General features: G+C 45.3%; 1 protein-coding gene across 1 annotated transcript in view; it reads right to left on the bottom strand.

The window, feature by feature from the left end:
- Window positions 1-333: 333 nt before the first annotated feature.
- spop (speckle type BTB/POZ protein) overlaps window positions 334-22,671 on the bottom strand; it is a 78,172-nt gene continuing 55,834 nt past the window's right edge. Inside the window, exons 7-11 of the mRNA XM_080855982.1 lie at window positions 11,641-11,818; window positions 10,787-10,842; window positions 6,073-6,195; window positions 4,430-4,572; window positions 334-1,282 (exon numbers count right to left, since the gene is read on the bottom strand). Of these exons, the coding sequence (XP_080712108.1) occupies window positions 1,138-1,282; window positions 4,430-4,572; window positions 6,073-6,195; window positions 10,787-10,842; window positions 11,641-11,818 (645 nt within the window). The 3' untranslated portion in view covers window positions 334-1,137. The remainder of the gene's footprint in view (window positions 1,283-4,429; window positions 4,573-6,072; window positions 6,196-10,786; window positions 10,843-11,640; window positions 11,819-22,671) is intronic.

Raw genomic sequence — 22,671 nt, forward strand, 5'->3', positions numbered from 1 at the left:
CACAAGTGCTACATGGAGGACTAATGAACCTCAAATGAAATCATCACCAAAAAAAAAAAAAAAAAAAAAATAGGGAACAGAAGAGGGAAAAAAATCTCCTATATACATCTCTTTGTTTTTATTTCATGTTCAGTTCTTCTCTTCAAGTCTCATCACATTCTGCTGTTTGACAGAGAGGAGGGGGTGAGAGTAAAGGGGGGGGGGGGGCCCAAATTGTCAGTCAACTTCCTGCTCCCGCACTAAAACTGTCCAATCAGACATCAGGCTCTCAGGCGGGGTGCAGTGCGCTGCTTCAAGGTCGGTTGTGGGGGGGGGGGGGGGGGGGGGGGGGCGGGGGGGGGGACGTAGGTCCAGCTGAGGAACGTTTCTCTCTGCAGTTCCTCCAAACTGACTGACTGCTCGTCTGCACAGCGGCCATTAAGCGTCTGGCGATGAGGGAAATGTCAAGGTCCTTCAGAACCAAGCAAGCTGCTAAGCACTGACGCGTCTTTTGCTTTTGGGTTTGCTTCAGTCCGTTTCGGTCCTCACTCCACTCAAGAAATGTCCTTTCTGTCCATTGGTTCGTTCATGTGTCACTCATTCAGTAAGCCCGTCCCTAATCAATTCATCCTTTAGGACACAGACATGTTGTTCAACAGGGAGGGATGAAGACAGAAGTATTAAAAAAAACTCATCACGTCTGGTGACCCGACCAGCCCAGATTCTTTGCTCTTCTCCTCGTCCCCTACCGGGCCAAGCCATGAGGACGTGGCTTCTGCGCTAGGGTCAACATCGCCTGGCTGAAGCACAACTCCGCGTATCTGACATGGGGACACCCACCTACCCCTTCACTCACCCCATCCCAGCGCAAGCGAGGCTTGGATGTGTGCGCGGGTGGGAGGGGAGGAAGGAGTGGCAGCGGGGGCAGCGGCTCCACTCCAGCGGTCGCCCTCCTCTCCACCATCGGTTCCTTCCAGGAAGCCTTTCCGACCACACTTCTGTCAGGGTTGGTCAAAGCTTCAGGTGGAGTTCTAAGAGTCAGGGCGTCTTCAACAGGGCGTCCTCCCCCGGCCTTCAGGCGTCACGGGAGGAGGAGAGGGATCTGAAGGACAGGAGGGGTGAAGGGGCAGTGGAGGTCAGGGGATGGGGGGGTGGGGACTAGGACTGCTTGAGGCGCTTGCGGGGCGGGCCCAGGAAGGGGCACTGCGCTGAAGCCAGGGAGCGGTAAGCCTCGGCCACCAGGTGAGGTTGGGACGCCACCATCGACTTCCACCCGGACGTCTCCATCACATCTGACGCATGGCTGTGTGTGTGAGAGAGAGAGAGAGAGAGAGGGAGAGAGGGAGAGAGAGAGAGAGAGAGAGAGAGAGAGACAGAGAGACAGACAGAGAGAGAAAAGAGAGAGAGAGAGAGAGAGAAAGAGAGAGACAGAGAGAGAGAGAGAGAGAGAGAGAGAGAGAGAGAGAGAGAGAGAGAGACAGAGAGAGAGAGAGAGAGAGAGAGAGAGGGAGAGGGAGACAGAGGTAGAGAGAGAGAGAGAGACAGAGGGAGAGACAGAGGGAGAGGGAGAGGGAGACAGAGGGCGAGAGAGAGAGGGAGAGACAGAGGGAGAGGGAGAGAGAGAGACAGAGGGAGAGACAGAGGTAGAGGTAGAGAGAGAGAGCAAGGGAGAGAGCAAGGGAGGGATGGAAGGGAAGACAAAGAGATGAGAGGAATAAAAGAAGGTAGTGGGAAGGGAGAGAAAGACAGAGTGCGTTAGAAATCCTCAAACAAAATGACATTGCTAGAGAGGCATGTGTTTATATGCATGCGAGTGTGTGTGTGTATGTGCATCTGTATGTTCATGTTGACAATGACAATAAGAGAGGAAATCTGAGGGAACACAGCCCCCCAACACACACACACACACACACACACACTTCATGAAAGAGGTGACTGGGACTCCATGATGGCAGTGGGGGTCAGCCCCCGAACAACACACACACACACACACACACACACAAACAACACACACACACACACACACACACACACACACACACACAGAGACACACATAAAGAGGTGACTGGGTCTCCATGATGGCAGTGGGGGTCAGCCCCCGAACACACACACACACACACAAACACACACACAGACACACATAAAGAGGTGACTGGGTCTCCATGATGGCAGTGGGGGTCAGCCCCCAAACACACACACACACACGTAAAGAGGTGACTGGGTTGTTGATGGCAGTGGGGGTCCCCAGACCTTCCCCACCTCCAACACCCTCAGGCTCTCCGGTGCACGAAACCAGCACATGGCCTTTAACGACATTTACTGTTTGTGTAAATAGTTGTGTGTGTGTGTGTGTGTGTGTGTGTGTGTGTGTGTGTGTGTGTGTGTGTGTACACATATGTGTATCCCCTGCTGGGTGACCTATCGCCCTCCTGTCTTGTGCTAGTGCATCTGGCACACACTCCTGCTAATGGCCATCCACCCCTCCCCCCTGACCAATCGACCGACCGGTCAGCTTGATAAGCCAGTACCAATAACTACCTTGTAGAATTAGAATGAACCTACCACCAGCAAACAGATATCAGAATGGGCTGCTGTGAGCTTTTAGTAACCTCAATAGGCCGTAGTAGGTTTTGTCAGGCTGACAAATATAATTTTACATTAGCAAGAAATAGCATCAATCGGCATGGGATATTCCAGGCACGCGTGCATCATCACAAGCTGGTAGGGTTTGACGCTAATCAATAATTCATCCTTTACTATTTGCCTAATGATCACGACATGAAAGCAATGAAATGATGGCTCCCACTTATATTAGTGAGTAGTGCCTTAACTGCCCTAATAACCGAAGACTTAATAAAGCACTTTGCCTTTTACTTCATATCATCTGATGCTGGCAACCCTAAACACCTAGTCTAACCTAAACAGCATCTTCTGAAAACATGTCGCTATTTTGAATACCAATGCAAACATCAAGTTACTAATAATGTTAAGTATCTAAGAAACATTAATATACACGGAGGCCGAATGATGTTTCTTTCAAAGAGAAGTAGCCTTTATCCTCGCCCACTCGCTCCAACATCAACCTTAAAAGCTGCGCCCAAGCCCCCCCCCCCCCCGCTCGTGTTTTCTTTAAAGCGAGCCATCTCATCTTTTCTGTTCCCCGCTCCGGAGCCCTCGGGCAGCGATAGCTGCGGTGGCCTTGCAGGTCGCCGTGGATACAGGGCCTGGTTTAAATGCATAAATGTGCGAATAAATGTCTGAAGCAGTCAGTGCGAGGAAACATCGCTCTCAGCACAAGGCACGCTGCCGCCAAACTGGGGTCAAACAGAGGCTGTTAGCTTACTGTGTGTGTGTGTGTGTGTGTGTGTGTGTGTGTGTGTGTGTGTGTGTGTGTGAGTGAGTGAGTGAGTGAGTGAGTGAGTGAGCATGCACACAAGTCACTGGGTGAGTGTAGCCAAGGGACTCAATAAGTATGAGAATGAGTGTTTGTATGTGTGTGTGGGTGTGTGCATATGCCTGTGTATGTCTGTGTAAATGTTTGTTTTGACTTGGGTGTGTATGTCTGCATATGGTTGTGGGTGGGTGTATGTGTGTGTGTGTGTGTGTGTGTCTAAGTGTGCGTTTGTGTGTAAATCTGTGTATGTTCGTGTGTGTGTGTGTGTGTGTGTGTGTGTGTGTGTGTGTGTGTGTAAATCTGGGTTTGTTTACGTGTGTCTCTCAGTGTGTGTGCCCTTGTGTCCTGCATCAGTTCTGCTGGTGTCAGGGCTGTATTGATCGGTATGGACTGCTGTTGTGGTTTGTTGTGACGGGTTGGGGGCTGGGCATCACCTGCGCCTCCCACTGAAGACCACCGCCGCTCACACGCCTGTATCTCTACCGAGGAGCCGGAGGGACTGTTTGTGAATCAGAGATGAGACGATACGGAGGACAGACACGACGGGCAGAGACAGGGAGGGTCAAGACATGACAGGTGGGTAAACAGAGCACGATGGAGGAATGGAGAGTAATGCAGAGGGGAGGAGCTGGGGAGACGGAGCGATAGAGCGTCTTCAAAAGCCTGAGCTACATCGCATAGGCAGTCTCTTCAGGCGGGGTCTGTTCAGCTAGGGGCCATTCCCATTTACACAAACGCATTTCACTCTCATTTTAAAGGATTGAAGCGCCGAGATGGGCAGCGCACGGGTAACCGCCAGGCGCCAAAGTGGCAGAGACGAGTATTGATGTGTTAATCGGCCAGTAGGCCAAGGTTGTTTGAGCAGTGGGCAGGTATTTAAGACAAGGTCGTCCAATGAAGAGCAACCCTCCCCCACCTCACCTTAACCTTATAAGAGACATCAAATCAATGGAAATGGGTTAAGCATAGACAGGTTACGGCAGGACAGACTCTGCTTGGGGTGTCGGAACCTGATGGAGACAGCGAAGGATTGGTGCAGCGGAGGCGCCACTCACTAGTTGATGAAGTCGACAGCCTGTGTTTTGAGCTGGTCGGCGCTGTGCAGGTCGGCTAGGATGAGGATCTCAGCGGCGTTCTCCACTGACAGACTCGTACACAGGGCGTCCTCACACATCACCTTCAGACGCTCCAGAGCATACTGCATGAGAGAGAGAGAGAGTGAGAGAGAGAGAGAGAGAGTGTAAGAGAGAGAGAGTGTAAGAGAGAGAGAGAGTGAGAGAGAGAAAGATTGGAGAGATAGAGAGAGAGGTAGTGAGCAGGGGGAGAGAGATGGATGAGGGAGGGAGAGAGATAGGAAAAGAGAAGCAGTTGGACAGCATGACAGTAGAGGTGGGGGGGAGAGAGGGGGAAAGATACAGTGGAAGACAAAGTGAGAGACATTGGAAAGAGTGAAAGTGTGTCAAAGAAGGGCGGTAAAAAAAGAGAGGGAAGAGGGGAGGAAGATCAGAGATGTTGGGGAAGACTGGAGTGGGAGGAAAAGAGCATTTATCTGACATCCCTTCAGAGCTCTGCATGCCGAGCTGCCACACCTCCCACACACACACACACACACACACACACACACACACACACACACACAGAGAGAGAGGCTGAGCTGTCAGGTTCACTGACTGTATAGAGCTATGGGGCTTAACATAAAAAGATGAAGTCATACTCCCTGCCTTACTTCCACACAAACACATACAATGTCTGTTTGCCATCAAGTGCTAGACAGCATTCTAGTGTGTGTGTGTGTGTGTGTGTGTGTGTGTGTGGCAGAAACAAAAACAGTAAAAGACAAAAAAAGAGAAAGGTTACATAAGGCCGCACTAAGCTACAGACAAAGCAAAGAGGATTGTTGGATACTGTCAGGAGAACTCAGAAAGAAGGTCAGGAAGGCCATCAATGGCACGCACACACGCACCAGAGTTTCTGTTAGCTGGTAATTGCCGGTTTTTGCCTGGTATTAATAAAATGAAACTCCAGACATTCAAAATGTTGGTATTACTTTAACAATGAAATGTCAGTAATAACAGTAATAATGCTCATCCAAAACATCAACCAGTAAATGGCAGCAACCTTAAGAGGGCTTATCCACTTCAATGGATCAGTTCTGTTTGGCCAAACCAGGTTTTGCTGATGTTGGCAAATAATCATTTATAGAATGTGTTTGTCTCGTAGTGCAATTGTTATAACTTAATATTTGTTAATAATTTGTTGCATAGGTTATGAAAGAAATATGGTTTCAGAATTCTGAAGTCATTCTCGTTCTTAGTTTTTTGACTGTATCAAGTTAGAATAAAATGGTGTCAAGCACAGTTGTCTTGCAGATTTGCAGTTGCAAACAGAAAAGTAGGATACGGGCATTTTTTATTTGTATAAATGTAGTTGCCCCCCCCCTCAAATCCAAATGCCCACCCAGGATGTTATTTTTGAGTTTGTAACATAGATTGTTAGTGAAACACGTGCAGGTGAGTTTTGAGTTTGGTAAAACGCCGCACACTGGGCCGACAAGAAAAAGTCCTAGCGATACAAACACACAGTGACTCAGAGCTTTGTGTCTTGTGCGTGGCTCAAAAAGAAAATTGCCTTTAAGCAAGCCTTTTGTAAGAAACTGAACAAACTCTCTGTGTGTTTGGTGTGTGTGCATTTGTCTTACTTTGTCAGCGGCTGCAAGCAGGTCGTCGGCCATCTTGTCCAGGTTTGGGGCCTTCCCCGTGTAGATGAAGCACATCATCTCCTTGAACACCTCTGGTTCCACGTCGTTAATCTCCACGCGGTTCTGTACCACACAAGAACAAGTCAAATCAGCGAAGCTCTAGAACAAAACACGCTTACACAGCACAAACAACCACACAGGGAGTGCCCTTACGTGAACCTAGACTCGGACCTAATCTAAAGGTCCTCTACCATCCTCCGAAGTTCAAAGTTCAAATCCTGCTCCTACCGTCATACAAACAAACATACAAATCTTTGAACTGAAATTCTAATGAAAAAACTGCATTGCCGTGTACATCATTCAGTGGCGGTCATTATTCACACACTCTCCAGATCTGAGACACCACAACAGGAAAGGGCTGAGGAATGGTTCTCTTGAGATAACGTATGTGGACCCTTTTTTGAAAGGGTGCCACTAAGGACGCTCTGGGAGATAATCTCTGGCCTTTCTGGAAGGTTCCAGCAGGGAGGACAGGGGTTTGACAGTAGGTGTATTCATCCCGAACCTTTAGGTACAGGACATTCGGTTGATATGCGACTTCCTCAGTTCAGGACGCACTGTGACCCAAACAATTACTGTCTATTTATGTCTAACGTTACCACTCCCAGATGCGGAAGTGAAATTCTAGATTATGCGTTTTACCACGTTACATTTTGGCAGTGTACCAGTTGTCGTCTATCAGCTGCTCAACTGAAGTTGGACATGTCTGTGGATAAACTTGAAACACTTCATGTGCCATCTTCACCTGAATGTGTTGATTAGCAGAATAAGACAAAAACAGAATGGAAAGCAGGTCCTTCTCCCCAAAGCCTTCTAGCAGCCTTGCACCTCTAGAAGCGGACCGTCAAGGTAATAACTAATGGTACAGGGGATCTATTGCTGTTGATATGTGATCACACTCAGGCGCAAATACAGAATTAAAGCCTATGGTCAAAGTGCTTAAGCCTCAATACACTGTTCTTTCACGTGTGCCCTTTGGTCAGTTTTAGTCCGTTGAACCTGCCCTGTAAAATCGAGCACAAGCTGCAGTTAAGGAATCATAAACAGTTCAGGGTCTATTGAGGGGGTAATACTTGTGGATATTTGTGTTGTATTTTTGTTCTTTTCTTTTCTTATTGACAATATGCCAGCATTTGAGTTCCTTAACTCTTACTGTAGGAATAATGGCCACTGTTGAATGTTTGTATTTTTCAAACTAAATGAAAAAAAAAAACCGTGAACCCATAACTGAGGTACAGAGCGTAAATTGTGTACCGTTCCAGCCCTAATGGAGGATGTTAAACTGCTGCGCTGATGTGCTGCTACCAGAGTTTTCCAGTTGACTGGCTCTTCAACCCAACCCAAGCCCTGTCCTGTCCTGTGATCTCCAACCACATGCCTCAGGGGAAGAGCAGTGACAACCTCAAACCCATGCTACACAGACACACATATACAGCACACACACACACACACACACACACACACACACACACACACACAGTGTGGACAAATGTGTCCAATTTCCGATTTCAGTCCGATTTAAATCGGAAATTGGACACATGTGTCTCCCCAAATCTAGATTCATTGTGTCCGACTTGAGTCGGACTGGACTCCGATGTAAACCCCTGGATACACGATTCGATTCCGCTGGGAAACGAACTAGACACGCATGTGTCTCTCGAATCTAGATTCCAATTGGACAACAACAACTTTTGCACGTGCTTGAGATCCTGCCCACAGACATATACATGCATCATATGTGTCTATGATATGATAATCGCTGCTAGACGCTCAGTTCTTGTGCTCCCTCTCATTCACGTTGAAATACTGAAAGCGAAACTGAAACTTTGAAACTGGAACGCAACTGTTTGGGACAGAACGCTAATTCAGTGAACAAATATTTTCATATTACTTTCCACCAGTTGTTAGTCATGTAATCCATTCATATCGATGTGAATCAATCAATACTAATACAACTTCAACTGTGGTGTGTTTTTGTTTCATTTCACAACGTATTTACTGTATAATCAACGGTAGCAGATGTAAACATTCCGCATTTGATTTGAACTGACGCGGCCAAGATCTAGATTGGTCACTGCCATGTGCTTTGAGATAGAGCAGTTAACCCCCCAAGGAGACCCCATGGAGAGAATTGGATGGGATCGAGTGCTGCCATCATGTGCCCGCACTGACACACACTCACAAACACACACAAACACACACATACTAAAACACACACAAACACACAGACAGACACACACATGCAACAGTACAAACCCAGTAGATAAACCCATTCATATCCGCCAATGCAGACACTGTCCTATTGTTAGGCAAGATCGACGATGTAACTTGAAACATTCAAAAGCTCCAACAAGCAGACACACACACGGATACATACAGGGTTGTCAAACACTACTTGCTTGACTAAGGTGAGGGAAAAGGGGAGCAGCAGTACAAAAAAAGAGAGGCCTGAAAAGCCTGCTGACAAGAACTGTGTCTGGGTCTTTCTACACTGCTGGGGTGGTATCCCTCCCTTAAGTGGAACTGCAAGAAACACACACACACACACAGTTTTTCTCCTTTCACAGCGCTTTCCTTGGAGCTCATCTGTCTTCCCTAAATAGACTGCAGGGGAGGAGGGAGGAAGTCCGTCCACTCATCTATTTATCCATCTTTTTATTCCTTCTCTCCTGCTCTTTCTCTTAAACAGCAATTAAGATGCGTCTTCCAGCCTGTGCGCTTCATAATTTCCCCATTCCAGCACTCCCCCATCAATATTCTACTGACACAGCAGCGCCCGCTCACAGGCTACAGCTAACTATTACACACATCATACATGCGCACACACACACACACACAAGGGACCAACAAACAATACCCTCACTATAAAATAATATGCAAAGGCACCAAGACACACATACACACACATTACACACAGATACTTTCAATACAGTAAGAAATATAACAAACACAAGCCCAAATAAACACATAGTTAGAAAATGAACATGGAAGACAGACTCAGATATAAAACTGTAGAGGGGCATGTTAAAGGTCACTCAGCCTCTTTCTCAATCAATCTATATCTCTCTAACACACACACACACACACAGACACACACACACACACACACACACACACACACACACTTGCCTATCAGTGCCTTCTAAGCTCTCTACATAGTGTCTCTGTATGTGCAGCGTGAGAGTGTGTGTGTGTGTGTGTGTGTGTGCGTGCGTGCGTGTGCGTGAAGGCCCGGCGGGTTCAGCGCAATCAGCCCCTTCAGGAAGAAAAAACATCTCCACAAAACGCCCAAGTTACCACGCAAGCACATCCCGACCCAAAAAACACATGATGCAACACCTAGAAAGATCTCTCTCCCCCCCCCCACACACACACACACACACTGCACTCTCCACTACCCCCTATAGAGCACATAGAGGGAGGCAGGGGCACGCACGTGCACAGACACACACACACACACACACACACACACACACACACACACACATACCCCATTCACAGACACAGTAATACATAGCTGGTGAATACGGCCATTTTGACAGCTGTGCTCACATAAAGCGAGCAAACACAGACAAACACGCAAATGTGATGACTACAGAGGTCTTTATGGGTATTTGCTCATGTAATGAACATGTATGGAAGTGCGCATGCGCGCGGACACACATACACACACACACACACACACACACAATTTAGGAGGCTCTCAGACAAAACAGATGGAGTAATTAACACTAGAGTGGCAAAGTCGGAGTGGCCCTGTACGTATCAAACACACACACACACACACACACACACACACACACACACAGATGGTGGAAAGAAATATTATCAGGGTACTTGCATATGCACACGTCAGGTGCGTACATATTCCAACTCGACTAGACACCTGCATTTGCATCATATCAATTGAAGTTCTCCTAAGAAAACTAAGATATTATGCCTACAGAGTGTGCACTTGAGGGAAGTCCCAGCAGAGTGATGCAGATCTATAATTAAGACTTCACTCCCTTCAAAGTGTGCATTAGGATCAGCAGGCTTTCAAACAGAGACTGGGCAAATAGACCAGCACCGCCGAAAGAGACGACACAGATTAGGGGAGAACTGGGGTCTGTCTTATTAAAACACTATACCACACACACACACACACACACACACACACACACACACACACACATTCATAAACCACACACAAACACAAACACACAAACACCTGAATGAACTATTTGAAGGTGCTTTCCCTATTACACAGCTGATTGGAATGATGGAATGGAAGCACTGTCTTTGAAGTTTCGAGAGAGAGAGAGAAAGGGGGGGGGGAAGAGAGAAAGGGAGAGAGAGAGAGAAAGGGAAGGGGTAGGGGTGTACACAGACACATGGTGGCGATGAGTAAGGAGGACAGATAAATGAAGAATGAAATTTAGAAGAGGGAGAAATTGAGAAAAATTAAGTGCGTGTGTGTGTGTTTTGGGTTGGGGATGGTGGGGGCGGGATTGATCCGTAAAAATCCAATGAACACGCTTCCTCTCTCTCTCTCTCACAACAACAAACACACACACAAAAACAAACACACACACAAAATACCATTAAGCCCTGTCTACTTTTCTATCAAAGTTACCATGTTTGCTGGGAAAGGAAGAGAGAGCAAATGACTCACCTTTTTACTTTCCTCCATCTCATGCTCAAACATCGCACTGAAAACAGGAGAGCGAGCTGCAAACAGACAGACAGACAGACAGACAGACAGAGAAATGGGATTAACCACACCTCTTCATTCCTTGAAGCTGTGTTTGTGTATGTGTTTGTGTGTGGTTTATGAATGAGTGTGTGTGTGAGACAGAGGGAAAATAGGAGAGACAGAGTGTCACACTAATCAATGTCTATTTAAGTTATTAATTTGATTTTGGGTGTTCTCAAGGCCTCCATGAAAGTTCAGGTTTTAAGTAGAGGCTTTCTCACGAGAAATTTGTTCCGGTCGGGGAAATGGTCCCCGATGACGTAGTAATACAGTTCCAGTGAGCTGTTCAGTGTCGTTCCTAAGCTGCCCACTATGAAAGACATCTGGTGGTGAGCGCTGGCGACTAAAATTAAATCCATCCAAGTTTCACTGTGTCATGAATGGATGATTTCTCTTTCATCAAATATACAACACTGGATTTAACAACAGAAACTACAAGCTTCTGACCAGCATAGTGTAGCGAGGTCAAAACTGTCCATGGTGTTATGCTGGATCATTTAGTGTAGATGAAAGACTGTGTGTGTGTGTGTGTGGCCTTATAAAACTTCTGTCAGGAAAGTAGGTGGGAGGAATCACTGAAGCAGAAATGTGTGTGTGTGTGCATATGGGTGTAAATGTGCTACCGTATTCATCTTTTAGAATGTATGTATTTTTGTGTGTGTGGGTGCGTGTGTGTGTGTGTGTTTGTGTGTGTATGTGTGTGTATGTGTGTGTATATATGTACGTATGTATGTATGTATGTGTCTGTTTGTGTGTGTGCGTCTCTCTCTAACCTGCCAGGATGGCCTTATGGGCCTGGAACTCCTGCCCGGCGACACAGAGGGAGCAGTCAGTGAAGCGAGAGTGTTCCCACAGGCCCCCCAGCTCGTCCGCCAGCCTGCAGTCCGGAACCTTCACCATGTTCATGGTGTTCTGCCCTGAGATGTTCACAGAGTCCTGCACCACGCTCACCTGCACACAGACACACACACACAGACACACACACACACACGAGAAAAGAAAAACTAGTGGTCAGTTATAGGCCACACACACACACACGCGCCGGTATTAAACCCCATGTGTGACTATTATATTTGAGACACAATATGACTTGGTTGCATTTTAAGAGGCATGTCATGCTGAGCACATTATAGATTGAAAATTATTATCATCCTTAAAACGAATTACTGAAAAGATGAACTGGTTTGATAAGATAAAGTTTCTAATCATCTCGGTAAAAATAAATCCCTAAAACGAGGCGACTGTGGAGGCAACTGATTCTGTTTAGCAAGAGAATCAATGAGTGTTTCAAATAATTAAATAACACATGATCAATATTTGGATTCCAATGTCATAGAACATGATACTTGGGTAAATTACTGCAATGCTACGCGGCATTGATTTTTTGCGTCCCCTGTGCCCTCATAAACACGCACACAGACACAGGCAGCAACTTAGAGGGCAATGTGGAGTCAAGCTGGGGGGATGTGTTAGTGGTGCTGGGTGGTGACTAGGACAGTCTGAGTGAAGAGTCCTCTTGGGGCTCCATAGGGACGGAGACTCTGGAGGTCCAAAAAGGCTACGCGTTTCATTCCACAAGTTTCTTACAGCACTGCCACTGGTTTCTGATGTGTATGTGTGTGTTTGTGTGTGTATGTATGTTCGTGTCAACAACTCTCCACCATGCTGACTCCACCACCTGTTCCAGCTGACATCAAACAAATCCATTTATCTCACTACAGGACCCCCCCCACACACACACACACACACACACACATACATACAAACAGACTCACACACATGCTTTCCCATCCAGAGCAGGGAGCACAGGCTTTAAATGCCCAATCGAAATGAGGGACAACTTTTCCACTCCGAAAGCAACGGCCAGGCCCAAACTATATTACTGCCTCCGAAGGTTGGCTATGTCAAGAGCTCAGGCGAGCACTGCAACACCATTTGGCAGCCCCCTCTGTGGTCAGACAGACCATCATACGTCCATCTGACGTGCCTGCTGTGTACTGCGCCAAGCACGAGACATCGAGCATCAGCCAACTGCTGCTTGGCACTCAGGAACGTCTGAGTGTGTGTGAGTGTGTGAGTGTGTGTGTGTGAGTGCCAAGAGCCAGGTGGTGGAGCAGGCCAGAGAGGGTGCCGTGGAGACAGGGTAGAATGCCAGAGGTGTGTGTGTGTGTGTGTGTGTGTAAGAGAGAAAGACTGATGGAATTACCTCTGTCCACCTCATTCCAGAGGTGCATACAGCAGGTTGCATCTGTAAAGCTTGTTGTTGCCAGGGAACCTAATGCTTGGGTGAACAATGGGAAACACATCTGGCGTTGCCTGTGGATAATCCCTTTTATATTCTAATGCACCTCTGTGCTCTGAGGGTTTGTCTGAAGTGATTGAGCCTTGTTGTTGAGTTTGTCGTCCGTCTCCCCCACTATCCCAGGGCCCACTCCCTGCTCCTGGACACAGGCCATCCTGGGGTCACACCTCTCCACAGATGGATTTGGTGAGTAGAAAATGTCGGCAGATTGGGGTTTAATATCAGACAGTGCAAGGAGTACAAGGGTCTCAGTTGTAGAACAGGGTGGGTATGCTAGATATTTGGCTTTGTTCCTATTTTGTATTATTACAAGAAGTATTACATTTTCATGCTTTTATTCTTTATTTAGCATACTCACAGTGTTCTTGTTTGAATTTGTATTGTATTTGCTTTTTCCTGGCATTACAATATAATTGCTAATTGGTAGCATTGCCTCTTCTAAAGTTAGTTTCAGTAGTTACAAGGAATCAGTTGCTATCCAACAATAACTGGACAGGATCTAATTTTAGTTGTGTGATGGCCTAACAAATACAAGTTTAAGACCATGTCATGTAAGTCCACTGTAATAGCTGTACTGAGCTACTGAACTATTAAACAGTCTGCCAACAGATGGCCGTCAGCCGCTCCGATGTGAACTCAGATAAGTCCTTGACGAACGAGTAGTACATTCTGAGAGAGACATAACATTATTAATTACCACTTTGAAACATTTCTAGCCACAAGCGGATCAGTGGTGGTGAATAAATAATTGGGAGTCAGACTGGTAAAGATAGCTTCAAACATCTAAGCAGTCTCACCGGGGCACCAGATAAGACAACAACGCAATGAACCTTCGGCCTAGTCTGGTAACTGTCCTTGGGCCAGTAGCGGGTCCCTACACGCATCATAGGACTTTACATTGAACACACACTTCGTTCAGAGCCCAGAGTGCACTGATATCACAAGGCCATGCAGAGTATGTTCAATTTAGCTATACAACTGCCAGACACACACACACACTCACCCACCACGCTAAATAGACATACAAGACACGCTTAGCAGAAAGGCAAATGTGGCACTAATGCATTATACACACACACACACACACACATACTGACACACGCACACACACGTCTCAGTCAGTCACAGGTAAGGAGGAAGGAGAGTGACTGACTGGAGGGGGAAAATGGCAGTTTTCCATTGCAAGAACTAGCAGGACATTTAGTATTGCGTGCTCCGGCCGCAGGGAAAAGTCCCTGTTGCTGGAGAAATATATCGTAATTTTATAAAGGTCTAAACTGACGTTACGATCAAAGACTCAACACGTAGGTCTGGTAGTTCCTCCATTGCAGTAGAAAACCAAGAGGACAGAGCAGTGGCCCATTCCTGTAAATGTTGAAGCCACTTAAAAGTCCCACCAGTTCCTGCGGGGAAAGGCACCTAAAGGGTCACAGGCAACATGAAACTCAATGTCAGGGCCTCCTGTTTGCCTCTGATAGAAGCCACCCACAGCAGGGACAGGGAGAGGGGGAGAGAGAGAGAGAGAGAGAGAGAGAGAGAGAGAGAGAGAGAGAGAGAGAGAGAGAGAGAGAGAGAGAGAGAGAGAGAGAGAGAGAGAGAGTGGGCAATCAAAAAGTATGCGTACAAAAAAGTGGGCGATCAAAAAGGTCAAGAGAGAGACAGAGAGAGACAGACAGAGGGCGAGCGAGAGATAGAGCAGTGATAATCTTACAAATGGCAGAAGAGTTAAGAGGAGCTAATATAAAGGAAAGAGAAGTGAGGAGAAAATGCAAAAAGAAAAGTGTGGGTGGCGTGGCGATGATGCAGAGCTGGACAGCTTGAAGGAGAAGAGGAGCGACAGAACTCTCTCTCCCTCACACACACACCGACACACACACACACACACACACACAGCGACACACACACACACACACACACACACACAGGTGTTTCGTGTGTGATACATGGCGGGGTGTCCTTGAGCTGCAGGCAGGAGACAATCAGGCTGTGCGCTCTTGAGGGGAGGACCTCCCGTGTTCATGCGAGGAGGAGACGCAATAGGAGGCTCTTTCTCCTGCACTCTCAAGGAGTAGTGGGCGTGCAAGGAGCGATCACCTGAGCCCAGCTCCTGTGCCCCCCCACTGCGTCACAGCTGGTAAACTGGCACTGGTCTGTGGGCATTCGCTGGCCTGATTTATCCCTGTGACTTAACTCCATGTCTCCATTTGACGCAGTTCCGCTGGCTAAGGGTCTGCCAGTGTGACTAGTGTTTGCTTTGTCTGTCGCATGTCTGCACAGTGCATCTGCAAAACGTCTGCATGTGATATTCACTCTGTGGCATGTCTGCACAGTGCATCTGCAGAGGGGGGGGGGGTCTCCATTTAGACATGTGACGCAAATTTAGACATGTAATGCAAATGAAAACTTGAGTCAAAGTTACGTTGAAGTGTCAATGTGCTGGCTTGGTACTCTGCCAGTCTCGGCAGTATTCCTGCGTTAATCTCAAACAAACAGCCAAAGTGAGAGAGCTGTGTGTAGGTATATGATCTGGAGTGCAGGAGTTCTATTATGACTTATTACACGGCTCTTCTTAATGCTGTAGAATGGTCCATTCACTTGAATGGGGCTTCCCAACGTTCTGCGGTCAACTATTTTCCGATAACTGACCGTTGCTATGCAATAATGACCGCTGTCAAGGAAAGTGGCCTTTTTGCCTCTGATTCACATCTTTCATAGCACTCCGCAAGTAGTACGGTAACTTATCAAGGGAGTTTCAGCGGACGGTTGAGCAGCTGTGTTCTAAAGAATGTTCAACTGTCTTTGAAGTTCAACGTCTTTGGCGAACTATTTCTCTGCTTTTTAACACTACGTATAGTAACAAAAACAAATACATTGTAAACAGACACACTGTGTTAAGTTATTTTTTTACTTTTAGCCGTATAATAAGCGGGATAATGTATATAAGCCCCTTCACGGTGAAGCAACACTGAAGCTTCGCGTCGGGGTGCAGTTCGCCCATTTTCCCGACAATGACCTGCGTTCTATACATTATCCCTTACATCTATTCTGGGTTCTGTACCTGAAAGCTGCTTTCAAAAGTGCTCAGTAAAAAAAACACTTGTAATGTACACAGAGAACATACAGCAAACTCACAGTGTGTGTGCGTGTGTGTTTTTTCGTCTGTGTGTGTATTCATCTGTGTGTGTGTGTGTGTGTGTATGTGTGTGATCGTCTGTGTGTGTGTGCACCCGCAGCTGTCAGTCAAGCCCCCTGGAGAGTGATTAATGGAACCAGCTGTAGGGACCAGGCTGTGCGTTGTACATGAGCACACGCAAACACACACACACACACACACACACACACACACACACACACACACACAACCAAGCATTTATCACCCACTTATTAGCTAACACCAGCAAAGACAAGAGCAGAGAAGGACAGCAGCAGAGAGGAGAGAGGCGGCATAAGGATGAAGGGGAACGGTCACAACAGTGGGTTCTCTTCTACCCTCTCTCTCTGTGTCTCTCTCTCTCTCTCTCACACACACACACACACACACACACACACACACACACACCTAACTTATCTTACACTAACCCAATGTCCTGGTTTCATTACTAACCATGGTCCAATGTCTAGTGAAGCACACAGCATCACCCAGGCAGAGCCGGCCGGCTGATTGCAATAAACCACTTCACCAGAGCAGGGAGCGGTCTCTCCCATCTGCATCTCCACTTCAACACATCCTCCTGACGTCACAAGGCCTTGCCTGTGTATATCTGAGTGACCTTCACGTCTCAATGACAATGGGCCAGACACAAAACAAGAACACTTTTCAATATGGTAACATTAATGCTATTGCTGCCATTTGGCCTCACCATGGGAAAACATGGTCAAAACAAGGCCAAGAGACTAGCAAGCAACGTTCATAAAGAACTGCTAGGGCAGGGGTTTTCAAAGTGGGTGCCGTGACGCATGCTCAGGGGTGCCACGGAATGGCCCAAGGATTGATCATTTAATGACATAAAAAAAAAAACATAAACCAATAAAAAGTATGTTTAAAAAAAAACCATTGTATTGTTAGTATATCAATTAAAATTGTATTTTCAGCACAAACAACAATAGGCTACAGTTTACAGTTGATTCAGGGCGTAACGTCATCAGTTCTTTAGTTGACTTCGTTCGTTATTTCGTATTGACAGCAGGTGGAGGAGTGCAGGAAGGCGCAATGGATACGTATTTAAAGAGAGTGCATCCACCTCCACAGAAACAGACATCGGATTCGAATTCAGCAAAGCTAATGCAGCCATGGTGCCCAGGTTGCCAAGGCACCTGTGCCATGTTCCGTTTCCATACCTCCATGAGTATACTTATACGCAGTACACAGTACACACTTGCTAGGTACGCAGATTCTCAGCAGGTGAGCCTTGTTCCAAATCTAATACTCCGTGGTGCACTTACCGGAAATTAACTACAGTCCCGGGTGGGGGGATAGCCAGCTGCTTAGCATAACTGCCATTCAGAACCAATGGTAATGCTACTAAGCTAGGCTAGCTAGGTATGCTAACTGTCGGTATACATCGTTAAAAACCACCAAAATACTCATGTCACTGGCTTTAATTTGAGAATGGCATGTTAGTAGTACATTTAATATCAGTACAGTTGTTTAATTACTGCTGATATTGACATTTACGGTCTGTAGCCTTGTGGTCTACTGACTCTGCTATCGTAGCCACCGTAGCCATTATGTCCGCCATTGATTTCTAAATAAAACGAAAAGCTCTGCCTGGCTCCGTCTCTTCCGCTACGTAGACAAGATGGCGGCCGTTGAGAATGGAAAGTGTACCCTGGTTCCACACTCAGCGTTTTGTCCGTTATGAGTACACATACGGGTCCTTTGGGTATACTTCTTTTCGCCGTTCGAAATCGGAAAACACCCTACATACTCAAACTAAGGGTGGTAGGTACGGAGGGTATGGATAACGGAACAGAGCTCAGGAGACCAAGCACCCGGCACACCAGAACAGACATTGAATATTGCAAAAAAACTTAAAACACAGATTACCACACAGAGCTCAACGTATGCTTTCTACCGTGCGTGTGTCTGAGAAGGCACAAAAGGCTATTTTTTTTTAGTTGCCGAGTTACTTGCTAAATCTAAAAATCCACACACTTAGCAGAATCGTTCATATTACCAGCCTGCAAAAAAATGGTGAAGGTAATGCTAGGGCCAGATGCTGCAAAAGAAATAGAAAAAATCCCCCTCTCTGATAACACGATCAAACGTCGCCTTGATTATATGTCGGAGGACATGGAATCTGTACTGAATGAACTAAGGCTAAGGGGGAAATTTGCGCTTCAAATAGACGAGTCCACTGATGGTGATGACCTCCGTGTTGCACTGTTCACAATCCCTCCTCGCATTAACAAACTCTAAGAGACAGTCACATGTGTCCCATTAAGTTGATAAGTTGTCTGTGGAGACGAGTAGAACTATATTTTTGTGAACTTTATATTGAAGGTTTGTTCCTAATATGTTTTGTTACTGACAGCTACTTTCTCGATTATTACCAATACGTATATTGGCTGTGATATAGTTGTGAGAGGGACAGACGTTGTCTGTTCATATTCTGTTCACTATTTATTCAAAAGTTCTATTAAATTAGTTGAATTAAAGAGAGTGGTTAATTTGAATATAACAAAAATTAGATAAACCTCACCTTCTCAATGTAATGCCTATAATAAAAGCAGTTATAGCCTATTCAACATATCACAAGGTTAATTCAAATGGCATAAAGTACAAATATGATACAAGGGAGGTTGAGAGACAAAAGTTTTTAAAAAAATATTTAAAGAATAGGGGTGCCGTGGATGGAGAGAGATATGTTTAGGGGTGCCGTGAGCCAGAAAAGTTTGGGAACCACTGTGCTAGGGTACTCAACTGATGACATGGTGTCAGTCTAAAAACCACAGATGCTTTCCCAGAAGAAAATGCAAAATGGGATTGCTCAACAGCAGGAGAGGATGGCTACCCCTTGCCCAGCATATGACAGATTATTGTAATTTAGTAATTAGTTTTCATTTGTTGTGTGCAATATGCTACACAATTTAACCAGATCAAGGCAAACATGTAAACATCTGACCATTTATTAAGTGCGAGGTCTAAAGTGTTAAAAGACTTTAGTGTTACTAATTCCACCCATCCTCCCTGCTTTTAGAGTAAAGAACATCAATGATACTTCGATTACTTTGAAATCCTCAAAGTCAATGTTACAGGCTGCTGGAATAACGAGTTTAAATGAAAGTACGGACATATAGGATGATTTATTGGATGTAGCAGATTTATCCAATAATACACTGAGCGACTGAAGTAACAAATGTCTTTAAGAGTGAGTCTGATGGTAATGGTGTAGCCTATGAGTCTACTTGGCTGTTTTGCATTTGATTGACTTTCATTTCCCCCCGAAGAGTCAAAAGTCAAAGTTTTCTTTAATAAGGTCTTTCTAATACTAGAAATATGTTTCAATTGTTAAATAATGGTAAAAATAAATCATTTAACCTGATCCAATAGAAGAGAACATGCTGTCTATGAAATCCTTTGTTACAGATCTACTCTACTTTTTCAATTGAAATAACCTCAAAACTCTACTCTCTCTACTGATCAGAAATATAAATGATGTGTAGATATTGTTAATGATCAGAAATATAGTGTAGACAAATTTATATGACTATAACAGCTGCAAACGGCTGTTTTTAAACTGAATTATCTACATGGGCGTAAAAGGCCCAGGCTCCTGTGTATTAATTATGCATAGTGCTAGCTAATCCTTAATGTTCATGTCAAGGCTAACTTATCAATAGAACACACTTTTGTGATTATGTTAATATGGCTGAAAACTCCTGTGTTTCCTGTGTCAGGAAGTAATAAAACGGCCTTATTTGGGCTACTTGAGTATCTGGAGCATCAGCAGTTGTAGATTTGATTATGGTCTAAAAATGGTCAGAAGGAAAAGGCGGTCCTAAGAAACAAAAACGTTTACTATTTGTCTTAGAAATTAAGGCTAATTCATGCAAGAAAATGGCAAGGAATTGAAGATATTTTACAAAGGTGTGCCCACATCCTTCACGTAACTAACCAGGATACACAGAGAAGCGGTAGGCACTGGAAGATAAAAACATCAGAACGTCTAGTTTGAGAAACCTTTCCTCACAGGTCCTCAGCTGGCAGCTTCATTAAACGGCAGCCACAACACACCAGAGAAGACATTCTGTGAGGTGCAGAACAAATAAGAGATGGTGGAGGAGTGGTGGAGGAGACACCATCTCTCAAGCACGGTTGAGGAAGTGTAATGGTCTGGAGTACTGGTATAACATATCATTTGTAGAGAGTAAAAGGGATCTTTTACAGGGAAGACTACAGCACCATTGTACCACAACTCCATTGACATGCCTTAGTCTGTGGACGGCACTTCACCGGAGCCAGTCATCATCCTACAACAAGAGAATGACCCTAAGCATCAGGCTGTTATACTGGTGGGAAGTTCATAATTGCTGCAAATTGGAGGATTCTTTGATTAAAGCAAATTATCAAGCACACAATTGTTATTTCAATTTAGAAATGGTGAATACATATTTTTGATTCATTTCGCATCTTATTTAAAATGTACGTGTCTTTTTCCGGGTGATTCCAAACTTTTGAATGGTAGGGTACCTGCTGATTACTTTATTGGTGTAGCCGGTTACTGTGTGCTGACTGAAGACTCGATGAGCTGCAAAAAGTGGAAACAATGATTTCACAGCTTACTGCATAGCCATTAAAACATGTTGCTACTAGTACTTTGCTTCAGACTGGCATCTTTTCTCAAAACTTGTTGTATATGGCTACCTGGCCCGTCGCTAAGCTGATTTTGTTTTATGTATTGATAAGCAATGAGTTATCGAGACTTTCAGCTTGCTTACTTTAGATACACGCAGCAGTCCTTTCTATGGCTATTGCTATAACGCAGTGCTGTTAAGAGTACTACTCACTTAACCATGTATAACTGTGATGTTGTAGTTTGTCATCCCCAGCTAAAAGTGTGGTTATGTAGTAGTCACCCGATATGTTGGGCTAATACAAAGTAATGTTAAATGCTGACATCCAACGTTGGTCAGCATTATGCTAGTAGCTTGGCAGCTCTGTCACTTCTTATGTGACCATTTATGGGCTGGTTATTGATCACCAATCAAAACAATAGTGACAGATATGTTTAAGTTCATGACTAACCTGTGCTAAAGTATGTGAAAGGCAATGTATGAGCAGATATGTGGACACAAATGAAGTTAGTTCCCTGTCGTAGCGACGGATGTTATCGGCTAAGTTGGCTAACGTTAGCTGTTGGCTGGCACTGCTAAGGCTTAAAAGCTATGATAGCTAGTTAACAAGTGGTCTGTTGTGGTAGACATTAACGTACCTTGCCACTTTGAATACATAACCAATACAACAGCTGAAATACAGGCTGTTATTAATGACGTGCTTTAAGCCAAAGCTTTTTTGTTTGTTTAAATGGTTCAGGAAAATCTCTGATAACCAGCCAAATATGTAAACATAATGCTAACAGTAGTTACTAGTGTGCCAGCTTTGCCAGCGAAGATCGGCTCAACTAACACCTGCTCACTAGCAAATTAACAAGCGAGTCAATTCGAGTTACCTTATCATCTTCAATCACCACAAACAGAATTTTCACAGAATTATAGGAAGTGTTTCTCCATTCATTTCAATAGGACAAACAAATGAACGACTGGGCATTTTAAAAGGCTGTCTTCACGCCAGAATCACTGCCTTAGGAGGGGCATATAAGCACTGGAATGGCATCGATATCTCTAAAACCAGGAGGAAGCCAGAAATGTGAGTAGCAATAACAATAAAAACAACAATACAAATAATAAAACAAAGCAACCTAAGAGCAATTAACAGGAGCAATACATTTATAGATGTCTATTGGTGGAATGAGATCAGATTAAATGTCCAGAATAGGTTGTCTTGGAGATACGCACAGACAGACAGAGACAAACACACACACACACACACACACTAGTCTGAACACTTTCCTGGGTCCTGTTTTAGAAAACTCGGGTTCTGGCCTATTCATTTATTCATGTATGCATGAATCTCCGTAACTCGTTTGTGTGTTTGTTCAGAGATGTTCAGGGCGCCCTCATGCGTGAAATGGTTCCTCCATTTGCCACCACCAATACCCCCCCCCTTCTGTCTCCCTGAAAAGACCAAACCAAAATAGGCAAATGAAGAAAGTTCATTAAGTTCTGGAACACTTGTTCTCCCACTCACGGTTTCATTTTCCCAAACAGCCCACTGCTTGCTGCTCTAATCGGAACAGAGTCTACTGCACGCACACACACACGCACACGCACACACACACACACACGCACACGCACACACACACACACACACACACACACACACTGTAGGGCAACCACAAACCCCTTCTAGAGAAACACAAACAGCCTATACAAACAGGAT

The sequence above is a fragment of the Sprattus sprattus genome (assembly GCF_963457725.1).
Source record: "Sprattus sprattus genome assembly, chromosome: 18".
NCBI classification, from domain to species: domain Eukaryota; kingdom Metazoa; phylum Chordata; class Actinopteri; order Clupeiformes; family Clupeidae; genus Sprattus; species Sprattus sprattus.